The sequence below is a fragment of the Melanotaenia boesemani genome, chromosome 19, assembly GCF_017639745.1.
Source record: "Melanotaenia boesemani isolate fMelBoe1 chromosome 19, fMelBoe1.pri, whole genome shotgun sequence".
Taxonomy (NCBI): Eukaryota; Metazoa; Chordata; class Actinopteri; order Atheriniformes; family Melanotaeniidae; genus Melanotaenia; species Melanotaenia boesemani.
The window spans coordinates 17,068,067-17,081,760 of NC_055700.1; the positions used below are offsets into that span (position 1 = coordinate 17,068,067).

The 13,694-nt window shown below is 39.4% G+C and overlaps 2 protein-coding genes across 3 annotated transcripts in view; both read left to right on the top strand.

The window, feature by feature from the left end:
- The window catches only part of LOC121630135 (rab GTPase-activating protein 1), a 76,752-nt gene that overhangs the window by 37,313 nt on the left and 25,745 nt on the right, over positions 1-13,694 (top strand). The window lies entirely within an intron of this gene.
- LOC121630138 (probable G-protein coupled receptor 21) lies at positions 3,454-8,032 on the top strand. Its single transcript, XM_041970240.1, has one exon. It carries the CDS (start codon positions 4,351-4,353, stop codon positions 5,587-5,589), a length of 1,239 nt encoding a protein of 412 aa, XP_041826174.1. The 5' UTR covers positions 3,454-4,350; the 3' UTR covers positions 5,590-8,032.

Below are 13,694 nucleotides of genomic sequence, written 5' to 3' on the forward strand. Positions count from 1 at the left end.
ACCGAGCTTCTCACCCTATCTCTAAGGGAGAGCCCGGCAACCCTGCGGAGAAAACTCATTTTGGCCGCTTGTGTTCGCGATCCTGTTCTTTCAGTCACTACCCACAGCTCGTGACCAAAGGTGAGGGTAGGAACGTAGATTGACTGGTAAATCGAGAGTTTTGCCGTTTGGCTCAGCTCCTTCTTCACCACGACAGACCGATGCAGAGTCCGCATCACTGCAGATGCTGCACCGATCCGCCTGCTGATCTCCCGCTCCATCCTTATCTAACTTGTGAACAAGAGACCCTGAGATACTTGATCTCTTTCATTTGGGGCAGAACCTCATTCCCGACCTGGAGAAAATACTCCACCCTTTTCCGGCTGAGGACCATGGTCTCGGACTTGGAGGTGCTGATTCTCATTCCAGCTTCTTCACACTCGGCTGCGAATCGCTCCAGCGAGAGCCGACGATAACGGCCCGACGAAGTCAACAGAACCACATCATCTGCAAAGAGCAGAGACCCAATCCTGAGGCCACCAAACCGGGTCCCCTCAACACCTCGGCTTCATTTAGAAATTCTGTTCATAAAGGTAAGAAACAAATCGGTGACAAAGGGCAGCCATGATGGAGTCCAACCCTCACTGGAAACTAATCTGATTTACTGCTGGCAATGCGAACCAAGCTCTGACACCGGTCGTACAGGGACTGGACACATTATTTAGTCATCTCAAAATCCCAAATTGTATAATTTCATAGAACCGACTACAGGAATATATTGTATATTAAGTTCAGACATGAACTCAACTAGTTTGGCAAAAATGTGACTTGGAGGGCTTTAGATTGGTCGTTCCTAATAATAATAATAATATATTAAATGTTATTATTATTATTATTATCATCACACCCCTCCCATAAAATCTGATGTGCTTCACAGCAGTCTAAAGCTATTGTGTTATTGCCAGGTGTGGCAGCCACTAGACACGTGTCCTTGGGAGAATGATGAGCATAATTCAGACAGCTAACAGGGCTGAGTTCTACTCAGCATGGCAACTCGGGGGCTTTACATTATCTTTCTCTTTCTGTCTCTTCTTGCTTTTTTCTTTCTTTCTGCTATCTTCAATTTCTTCCTCCACTCCTCATCATTGACTTGTGTTGCTTCTGCTTTCCATCCTCTTCCTCCAGTTCCTCTCCTTGCAGCCTTTTAGCCCAACTGTCATCTATTTTTAGCTCCTCGTGTAGTTGGCAGAGGAGGTGCGTGAAAGCATGGGAGTGTGTCTGGATTGCGGGGGAGAAAGGTGCAGGCTGGTGTGCGTATGCAGGACTGTGTGAGTATGTTTGGGTCTCCATCACGCTCACCAAATTTCTCAGCACGAGGCAAACACTGCAGTCTTCAGAAAGTCATTAAGAGATAGGCTGTAGACTGTGCTGCACTAAATCTGACAGTAATTACTACCCTGTGAAGTTGCTAATTTTAGTAGGATACTAAGTAACTCAATTTAATCTGCACATCATGTGAACTTGAAATAACTGTCAGTAATTAGACCAGCATAGATTCAGTGGGCTCTTCATAGTGGTACTGATTTGCTCATGCAATGAAAACTTGACTCTTAATATTTCTGAGAGGGAGATTAAAAATGTCTGACTAGATTATATTGCATTGGTGTGGCAGATTGTGTCAAAGAATGCTTTCTGTAAGTTGAGTCTGTTATTGTATGCAATATCTGGGACACATAAATAGATTCTGTAAGGTGATGGTTAAATACATACAGAAAATGCTTAAATCTGGATTGCAATTTACAGATTTACTTACAGATACAGCATTGGGTCTGCAGAGACCACACAAAATATGACAAAGAATGGTGACTATAATGTTACAGTCTCTTGACTGGTTATACTATATACTATACAGGTACTATGGTACTATCATTATGAGTCTTGTTTTCATTGCCACACTGTTCTTTACTGCTATAATTAGAAGTTTTCTTTAATGTTTGACCATGACATTTCCATGGAAAGCAGCTTAGACATTTAGTTATATATTATATAAGAACATCACTAGTGAAATTGCAAGCATTTCTGGTGAAAGTATATCAACGAAAACCTTGCTGAACACTCATGAGAAGTTTAAAAATGCATTTTGAGTGACTCTAAGGATGCAATTATGAGCATACTAATAGCCCTAAATCTTAATAAAATTTTCTCCAAAACTACCATAATTAAAATTACACAACCCACCAAAGTCAATATTGAGGTATAATTGAATCTGAGGAATGACTTGCTTGGCCTCCAGTAAGTATAATCTTGGTCTTAGTGTTGGCACCACTTTTTTCTAAGTGTTGACACAGATTTTTCTTGGCATTCAAATCTGGAGGTGGAGGTAGCTTTTTAAGGACAGTCCATGAGCAAATGTGACCAAAGCTTTTATCTACTTAACAGCAAGTTTGTGACAGTCCTTGCTTGTTAAAGTTCTTTGTCCATACAAACATTTTATTCCTAGTCCTTTTTACTTTAGCAAGAATACTTTTAGTTTTAGAATACTTTTTTTTTTTTAAATCAAACTTAGCAGCATCTTTTACTCTCTCTTTCCCTTGCACTTTATACCTAGAGGGCAAACCCAGTTGCATTATTATTACTTCCTCAGCTGCTAATTAAACAAACTGTGAGTGCAAATTAAATAATTTATGCTGTGCTTTGATGTTTTTGCATCTGTCCATCTGTTAAGCTTCTGTGTTGCTTCAGATTATTATTATATTATAGATTTCTACATAACTAGAAAAAAAACCCAGCTTGTTTTATTCAGAGTACAGTATCGCCATTAAAATAAAAAACAAAACCGTTAACATTGGAAACTAAGAACTTGATTCTTTACCAAACAACTGTTTATTGACAGTCTAGAAAACTTCTACCATATCTCTATTGTTTTTATTTATAGGAGCTTCCCTTAAACCCACTAATTCATAGTGCTGTCTCGTGTAGTAGTTTCAGCTTGCTGGAAAACCTCTGTCCTGCATTCTTGGTTTACAATGAGAATAATAGAAATATTTCCTGTTAACAGTACCAAGGCATGTAGTCATTGTTGTATTTAAACCCACCGATGACTGGACTGCACTGTAGCAAGGGATTGCCAGTATTATAATAGCCTAAATGCCTCCATCATTTGAGAATGAGTGAAAAGGATGCACAGACATTAATGTTCAGATGTTGGCTTACCAAGTTCTAGGTTGCACTAAATGTTACTAAGTTTAGAAGTGTTAAACTGTATGTTTAAATCTTGAAGGGATTATTAGAAACATTGGCCCAAAAAAAAAGCTGAGGAGGAGAGGGAAGGTGGGGGAAGTAGGCAGCCTCGTGTCTTTGCAGACGACGATTGGCTGGAGCCACAGAGGAGAGGGAGGGGCCTCAATGTCTCTGTTTCTGTAGAGCGAGGCAGAGGGAGCGAGACTGAGTATGAGAATGAGACAGCAAGGGAGAACAAATGAACACTGAGGGGTTCTCCCAGCATCGGTATGCCTGCCTTCCTGATCTCTACTTCAGACAGACGCTGCTCTTCAGAACAGAAGTAACAGCTGAGCTGTTTTTTACTGTATGTGTGTGAGAACTGGTTTCTTTTGCTTTATTTTTTTAACATCAGTCACAGCACACTTTCTTCATCTTCTCCACTCATGATGGGGTTTCACTCCGAAGGACCAGACAGAAACTGAGACAACCAGTTCAAATGGAAGGATGTTGAAAAGAGGACAAAGCAAGAAAACAGGAGAAAACATGGTGAATTAAAGGACAGAGTAAAAAAAAGAAGAAATTATGCTTAACATCCCTGCAGTTAATGTATGCAGCTCATTAAACAATGATGGCGTTTCTTTGGAAGCTGTGTCACTGACTCTGTGGACTACAGACTGATAAGCGAGGTCTCCAGTCTGGGATTTTTGCAGCAGCAGATGTTGTGGACATCTCAGACTTTATAGGGAGTGGAGGCATTTCAAGCATAACTTGGACCTGAATTCCTTCAAAGTCACTTTTTCTGTTTTTTTTTCCTCTTGGTGTGCCTTCAGCTGGGAATTCTGTTTTACTGGAAGAAAGAAAAGAAGAGGAGTGTATATATATATATATATATATATATATATATATATATATATATATGTTTTTGTATGTCTATCTTTTTTTTACTTACTGGTAATTGTGCCAGCACTGAGCACAATACCAGGGGACTCTCACCTTTATCTGCCCTTTCCATTCTTCCTCCGGCTGAAATGGAGCATGGGGATCTTTGTTTGGACTGAAACCAAACAACCAGCTACCTGACAAAATAGTCTGTTTTAAGGATTTATCGCACCCATAAAGGGCCCCTCACACGTATTGCTGTCCAAGATCATGAATTCCTCCCTGGATCCACTGAACCAGAGTTCAGTTGACTCGTCAACGTCATCTGTCCCCTTCTGCCTGCTTGAAATAGGCTATTCCCAAATTTTCAGCACCTGCCTCCTTGAAGTATCTATCATACTTCTGCTCACTATTCTTATTATTTGCGGTAACCTGATGGTGATTTTTGTATTTCACTGTGCCCCTTTGCTAAGCCAGCACACCACCAGTGCTTTCATCCAGACTATGGCATACGCAGATCTGCTAGTAGGAGTCAGCTGCCTCTTTCCTTCTTTGTCGCTTCTCCATCATCTGCAGGGTCTTGACCCCAAGCTCACTTGCCAGGTGTTTGGTTACATGGTGTCTGTACTGAAGTCGGTTTCAATGGCATCTTTAGCGTGCGTCAGCGTAGACCGCTACATCGCCATCACTCGGCCTCTGACTTACGGATCGCTAGTAACCCCTGGTCGAGTGCGCTGCTGTATTGTTCTAATATGGTTCTACTCTGCTTTGGTGTTTCTCCCGTCTTTTCTCGGATGGGGGAAACCGGGATATCACGGTGATGTGGTGGAATGGTGCGCAATTGAGTGGAGGACTAGTCCCGCTTTCACAACCTTTATCGTCGCACTGCTCTACGCCCCCGCTGCTCTCACTATCTGCTTCACGTATGCCAACATCTTCAAGATCTGCCGACAGCACACCCGGGAGATCAGCGAGCGCCATGCACGTTATCGACCCCAGCAACTGCAGGGCCCAGGGACGATGGAGGGGTCCACAATCAAGGACACCAGCACAGTAGAACAAGGCCACTTGCCACACTTGTCCGGGCCGCAAAAGACCCAGCAGCACCAGCGTCAGTATCAGCAGTCCCCATCAGCATACCCAGACAAGCGATACGCTATGGTGTTATTTCGCATCACTAGTGTGTTTTACATCCTCTGGTTGCCCTACATCCTGTACTTTCTGCTGGAGAGTGGAGGGATATACCAACACCCTGCAGCATCGTTTCTTACTACATGGTTGGCAATCAGCAACAGCTTTTGTAACTGTCTCATTTACAGCCTCTCCAACTCTTCTTTCAGAAAGGGCCTTAAACGCCTCTGCTCCTTCTGTTTACAGCGAAGTGGCGGCGGCTTCGGGGTTAGGCACACCAAAAAAACATTCGCTGGTTGTGTTGAAAAGGGTTGTGCAGGGCTGGGGTGTGGATATGGCCATGGGGAAATGGCAGTTGGTACAACATGTCATGTGTAGAGCAAGCTTTTGTGCCATATTTGGATTTAAACTAAAATGCTTGAAGCAACTGCTGTAAGATTTGTCTTAAATATGCTAGAAAGACATAGAAGGCACCATTGACATGTCAATGCTGTTTCTGTTGCATTTGGATGTTAAAGCAAGCGTCTCCCTGCAGACGCCCCAGTTGGCAAAGTCAGAGAAAGAGAGTCAAGAGCAAAACAATCAAGAATAAAAAGGCCTTAATAGCCCTTCAAGGTGTTTTTTTAATGGTCATGGAAACAGGCTACTGTGTATCGACAGTGATAGATTAGGTGCTTTGATATGGAGGAAAAAAAATGTCTGTTTTCTCTTTGGAGCAGGGTGAAGAAAATGTTCATCAAGAAATGTTCTTTCTGGAATAAAGTAAATAGGTTTTTACCTGAAAAAGCAAAGTTACAAGAAGAAGTTTGAAAGGTGGTATGTGAAACATTGTGATTTTGATGGTCAGCACAGTTTCTGTTAAATGCAACAAAAAAGAAATCAGTCCCAACAGAATAAACTGACTGCTGGGGTTAAATAAGATTTTACAGAGACGGTTTAATTTTCTGTGCTCTTACGCTGTATTGCATGGTGAAAATCATGTAACAGCTCGTTTGTATGTTTTGTATGTGTGAGATGAAAAGAAAACCCAGTGCAGTGATTGAGCTAATTATGAATTGTATACATCAAGGCATCTTTTCATGAACTTTGAATACTTTGAATAGATGATTATTTATTGATCTTGTTAAAATGTCTTTAACTAAGTTATGGGTTTGCACACGTCACCTGTTTGTGAAATGACCCGGCTTTGGTGTACGACTGTTGGACTGGAAAGCAAACGCAAGTTTCAATGAATTTCAAGTAATAATTAAATTCATTGCCAGGTTTATTGCACCTTTATTTGATTTTTGTAGCTTAAATTATTCACTGAAGTATTTTCAAGACAAAAAAAAAAAAAAAAAAAAAAGGACCAAGAACAGATGTAAAGTAGTTTTTACATTTGCCATGTACTGATAGTTGGTACAGTAATTGATGTCTTTAAACCAAAGGTTAAAGATGTAGAATATTAAGATGGCAAACCCCCGAACTGTGATTCTCACCCTTTTCCAGGGGAGGGGTTAGCAGAGAGGAACAGTTATATGAGAAGACAGAATAATGATTGTGAAAGTTTTACATCTGCATAACCTTTAATCATTTCAAGACATGTGCATATACACAAATAAACACACCAACATGTACACTTAAACACAATAAACAAGCATCCTGTTTATATTCCATCAGTGGGCTAACCTGTGTGTGGTGCTGTGAAGAGAGCAACACGCTGACTGTGAGTTTCCAGTAGCATTTGTATGTATGTGTACACTTGAGTGCATGGAGGCAGTTTGTGCCAATTTTTATTTATTTTTTTGTGAGTTCTGTTCCTACTTGATATATATTACAAAAGAATAAATACTGATAGGAATTACAGATAAAAATACTTGTAACCGTAAAAGTTGTGAAATGGTGAACCATCGACTTAATTTAGGTGCAGATTTTGTAGCTTTATCTATTGTGCCAAAGAACGTAAAGTACATATTCTCAGATTGTGACATTTTTCTTTCCCTAAATTTCTACTAAATGAAGACTTAGTGAACTTGAATGGTTTTTACATAAAGTTTGTATCCACTGCACTGTGTTGGCATATTACTGCCTTGTGTTCATAAATAAGTTTCTCAGTATATTGTGAAATATTGTTGCCTTGATTTAAATAATAAGTCGAACTGTTGGGGAAGTGTTTTCCTCCAACAGAAAGTGAGGGCTCAGTTTATTGGCATGTGACTGTTGGGAAGACAAAGACTCAGTCGCAGCACGCAGTGATGAAAAAAATGCTCATTAGTTAGCTACTTTCACTCGATTCCACATGCACTCTGGAAAACCCGGTCACCAAATCAGCTGTGAGATATATAAAAAAAATGTTTGTGTGGATTCAGCTACTCTTTACCAGTTTATATGTTGCGGTCATCATTCTTCTCTCTGGTAAAACTGAAAGAGAAAACCCATCAACCCGTTGATTCTGTTGCATGTGTTTGTTGTTGCTTGCATCAGATTGTGTGCAATTACATCCAGATTTGACCATTGGCTGAATTCTGACTGTTAATGTTCTGGTCTCTGTATTTTGTGAGTATATGTATGATGTACAGTAATACTAATGTCTAAAATTTTCCATCGTTACCTGTAAAGAATTGCCAAATACTGTAACCTTTCCTGTCTATCCCTTCATCTGTTCTGTCTGAACAATTGTGTGTTTACAGTAATGCCGGACTGAATGTTTATGAAAGTACACACACTTATGTTTTTATCATTTAATTTCTGTCTGCTCTCTTGTGAAGTGATACTGTAAATGTTGTGTCTTCCTGGTAGGTTTGGCAGCATGCTAAACAACAGAAATAATTAAAGTGTTGTCTTTATAAAGAATTGTTTCTTTTGGGATGTTTCTCCTATGAACATGAGTTTAGTTTGGAATTACTACTTTGAATATTAGGTAAGAAAACACTCTCTCTCTCTTCCTCTCTCTCTCTCTCTCTCTCTCTCTCTCTCTCTATGTATCTCTATATGTAAACATAAGGAAATATGGATGATACAGCTGTTATATGAGAGAAATACAAATGTACCACCACTATAACAAGTTTAGTAGAAGTCATTAAAATTATTTAGGATGGAAAGAAAGGCTCCTAACGTCCATATCTAAACAATCTGTTGTACTTTTCCAGAATACATTACGTCAAACACACATGAAATGATTGAAAGCATGCGGTGAAATGAGCTGCTTTTGCAGCTTATTCCTCTGGCTGATGTTATTGATTTTAGGTGAACCTTTGCTATATGGATTGAGGCTATCCAGAAGTTTAGCTGTAGCCCTTTTTACCATGGTTTGTTCTTTATCTGTGCAAAAAAGACGTCTTTGTAAACATGCTGCTAATGAATTTAAACATACTAAACAGAGGCTGCTTAGTTCTGTATTAGTGTGTTTTTACACATACGTTGGTTAGATTGGCCATCTCTCCCTTGTGCACATAGCCTATAGAGAATGTGCATGTGACATCACATGCACATTCTCTGTCCACCATGTTGGGGGAACCCAGCTACAGTTTCCATGAACACTTTCAGGTTTTCTCTAGTAAAACGTATTAAAAATGTGTCTAAAACTTGCATGAAGAGTCGTTATGATGCAAAAACTAACTGTTAATAACTTAGATCGTCACAACTAAAAAAAGTTCAGGTTTAGGTGCGTTGCCACCGGTTTCAGTCTCAGAAATCGGTGTTTACCTTGCGTTTGTTGTACATTCCTAAACCTGCCTGGAATTTAAAAACTACCGATCATTAAATGTTCATGCAGCCATTTTACAAACAAAGGTGGACTAAAACCTGCGAGTCAACCAACTATCAGCAGCAACTACGCCACCATACGCATTATTTATGTGTTAATTAAACATTTATTGTTGTGATGTTTTGATTCTAAAATCAAACAAATGGTCTGTGTATTCATTTCTACCCTTTCCACATGAATAGTCAGGTGTAGGCTACCACCTCACCTGTTCTCTTATCGCGTTTGTAGCTGGGATGTTTTACATGCATCCATCTTTACTATTGTGCAAATAAAGCCCTAACTGTCCTTTATAATCCACCCACGGTCAGCCAAAACCACATCACTGGAAAAGTTTCTGCAGAAGTCCACTATTCTCTGGGATGTGTTTATCCAACTTATTTACTGTACTGCACCAAGACGCGAGTACAGGATGAAAATCTGCTGGTTAATTTCCTTTTAGTGTTCTGATCACGAAGCTGCTGCTGCAGTCGAGGACACAACTCAAGGAAAACGATTCGAAAAATACTCGTCAGAAATTCAGAATAAGATGGAGATTAAAAAGAGGAGAGCCACTGCTGATGTAAACAGATGGCGGGTACGTTCAAAATGGCAATTTCTCACACAATTTGTGTTGATGACACCTGTGTGCATTCTCTATTTTGCCTCTGCTGCATGTTACGTCCTTCCTTGCAGATCAAAAGCACCTCAGTGAAATGCATGACTTGTTAAATTTCAACTGGTCTAATTTCTAGCACAGAAAACAAAACAAACTAACATGTGATTCATCAGTTTAGTACTGTTATTGACTTGTTTTTTTTCTTAAGAATATCAAGATTGTTTATCGTCCAGACCCTCTTTCACAGGGAGCAACACTAATAGCAGAAACATGACGCAGCATTTCTAAACAGGCAATTATCACATATCACACAAGACAAGACGGCCCACTGTAACTAAATCTTGGTCTGGAAGCATTTTAAACATGCATTTCCTTCTGTTTTTGCCCACAGTAAATGTGGAAATTTACTTGTTGAACAATGAGGCCTTGCATGATGGAGGCTTTAGAAAATGAAGCTAGCACTAGAAAAAAAAACTTATCAGTACTCTGATCAATAACAAAATGTGTCATCTGGTTTTTGCAAGGTGCCTTTATCAATCGTGGTTGTCAGGGCAATTTTTAATTTTACTGTCACATTAGTGAGGCTGCAGTGCTTTGAAGACTGCGGTTTTGCAAGGTACACGGGTCTCCTCTGACAAAATAAATGCGATCTTATCTCAGTTTATTCAGATAATCTTGAATAAGATACACATCAGTGCTAAGAACCATGGATGTTAAGATTTTGGATGTCTGTGCAGATAAATAAATGCCAGAAAAAGAAAATACATAACGGATTCTCTTCTTTTTCCACCTCCAGATATAAATAAATTGTTTCTGGGTTAGTTTGTTGTAAAAAGTGTAAAAGGACAACACCACATCAGTGACAACAGTCTGTTGACTTTGCGTCCTGATTAAACTGCTGTAGGAGAACATTTCAGCGCTGTAGTGTGTGGCGATTTACATTGCTTCGGCCTTGGACGTTTCATCCTGATGTGACATATGTTGCCTGCTGTCATCATACCGAAGCAGCGTTCTGTTGTTGAAGTAGCAGAAAAAGTAGGGCAAGAGGCAGACTATTAAGATTTAATGATGGATGATGCTAAGGTGAGGAAACAGCACTATAGTTAGCTTGTGCGTCTGTCAATAGCAGATTATTGTAAAGGAAAAATGAGGAATCTCTGAATTTATCTTGCATTTGCTTTATTAGAAACATAATTAAGTGGGGCACTTGTATTAATTACTTTATTTTTCTTTTTAAAGCATTAAAAGTACTGATGCATTTACAATTTCCTCTCTGATTAAATTCCATCCTATTAAAATAAACAAAATGCTCTGAGTTGTTTACTTAGGGAGCAAAGCATGTGGTAGCCTGATAAATGTCACTTCATGTTGTCTTGACATCTCAGCAGGGTCCCTAGCAGCAGAAACGGATAACAGAATGACATGTCAGCTATTGTGCTGAGTCAGAGGAAATAAGGTGTGGAAACAATGGCTTGCTGCAAAGCTTTCTCATGGAAACCCCTTTGTTGCTTTATTCCCAGCTTTTGGCACACACGAATGCACAGACCAGAGCTTTGCCAAATTTAGGCTTGTCCCGAGTGAAGACCTTATACTTCTATTAGAAGAGCATGTTTTGTCCTGTGACTTCACTCACTCTATAAAAGTCTTTTTTTTATTCCCTACAGTACTACTATGTTACTTGTCACTGACAGAAAACGGTGAATAGACGCATATTTAACTTGAGTAGCTGTGTCTGGCTTTTGTCATTGTTTTTTTTATTCACGTTTGTAGGGTTTAAAGGATTTTCAAATGACTGCTATTGATAGGTTTACATTTTTCAATGTCTTTGAGGTTTTTACTAGATCGTAAGATTAAGAAATAAGCAACTTTAGTTGAGAAATGCCACATGCTATCTGATTAGCTGATAAAAAAGTCTTTATTAACTTTTTTTCCTGGAAATTGTGACTTGGTTGGAGGCTGCCAGAGTAACTTCTTGGTATCTTAATACCACAAAAAACAGTTAAAATATGTGTTTTGTTTGACTAAGAATATTACTCCCTTTAACTCAACTCAATGCGCTTCAAGCCAAATACACTGTGAAATTCCTGGTCTTCCCAGATGAAAGATGATCAACGTGAAAGGATTGTGGTCATATCTTTGATCTTAGCTAAAAATTGCAGTCCAAACATGCAATCCCTTACAGTCACACAGGTTCAAAGACAATATTGCAAGTAAACATCACCCGGGACAATTGTCTGATTGTCTTAAGAATTTAATATGATCATATGAGCTAAACCTTGCATCTGGAAAGCAAAAAAGTAAATCTGATTGAGCTGCAGCAAGACTCTTAGGGGTGGCGTGGCTCAGTGGGTAGAGTGGTCGTCTTGTAGCCTGAGGGTTGCTAGTTCGATCCTCAGCCTGTTGAGCTCATGTCGGAGTGTCCATGTCCCTGAGCAAGACACCGAACCTTACACCTTGTGACTGTGTGTAAATGGGTGAATGTGATGTATGCTACAGAAAGCTCTATATACATACAGACCATTTACCCTTACCATTTATGTCATGTGTCCTCCAGTTCAAACTGTGCCAAGAAAGACACAGAATTTGAATAAATAGCAGAGAGACTATGATTTGTGAACGAATGAATGGTATATCAGCAATCAGTAAACAATCTGCCAGTTTATGAAACTCACTGCTCTTACTTGGTCTCACCATTATTCTTTCATAAAAAGACAAAGGCACCTGAGACATCCTCAGTCCACAGAAGCACAATCAATGACAATTAGGTTTATATTAAAGTCAAGGAGTACTTGTTAGAATGTTGATTTATGTTCTTTTTCCTCTTTGTCATGAATAATTTACCTATAAACTAGAGAAATACTACTCAGGTTATAAATTGTTAGTTGAAGTTGCAGTAAGATCTTTTTCAATGCCGTCTTAAGTACAAATGTATGAGTATGCACTTTGCAAGCTTCCACACAATACTATACCCCACTGGATGTTTTCTCTTCCCTCTCACGCGACCCTCTTTCTAAATCACTCTTTAGATTAGCAGACAGATGGACAGAGAGGAAGCTAATTGGCCACTGTGTCAGAGGTCTTTGTACATTCTCTCAGCACTTCAGATAAGTATGGCTAAGTGGTGCTTGTATAAACACGGATTGTTATGTTTTACTGAGAGACTGTAGACCGGTGTAATATGCCTTTCACATTGGATTAAGCATCTCCATGCTCAAAAACACAAGTTTATTTATTTATTTTTATAAATGACTATTTTTTTTTAGTTGTAGTCATGTTTAGTAAACGTGAGGCCACAATTACATCTCAAGTTGTTCTACATTTCACTTACAGTTTTAAGAGGTGTGGCAACAGATGGTTTCCATCAGGGATGAATATTTCAGTTGTTAATCTTTTAGAGTACATTACCATGAAAAAAGAAAGTCAAGTTTGGAGCCCTGGGTTTAGCTTTACACTTCTGTGTGACGTGATGTGTGGTAGTCTTTAGTCTTCTTCCTTATAAGTTCTCTTTCTGTTTGTGTTGCATAGTCCATTATCTTTGTCAGTGTCGAGATTAGACAATGCATGCTTGCTTTTTAAAACATAGTCATCATTGTTCTTTACAGATCATTGTATTATACTTACCAGCCATTATATTAGGTAGATCAATAGCAGGTTGAACCTACTTATGCCTTCAGAGCTGCCTAATTCTTTGTGGCATAGATTTAACAAGGTGTTTTGTTCCATATGGACATGACAGCATCACACAGTTGATACAGATTTGTGGGCCGCACGTCCATGATGAGAATCTCCCGGTCCACCACATCCCAAAGCTGCTCGTTGGCATGGAGATCTGGTGAGTGTGGAGGCCAGTGGAATACAGTAAACTCATTGTTATGTTCAAGAGACCATTTGGAGATGATTTGATCTTTGTGACATGGTGCATTTTCCTGCTTAAAGTATCCATCAGAAGATGGGCATAAAGGAATGAACATGGTCAGCAACAATAGTCAGGCAGGCTGTGGTGATGATTTAATGATGCTAAGGGGCCCAAGGGGGTTGGTTAAACACCAACCATGCAGACAGAACCTACTCTACCTAAAATTGCTCTGAATAAGCCTACACATTTACTTTTACACTTACTATTATATGGAGCAGTCACAATTT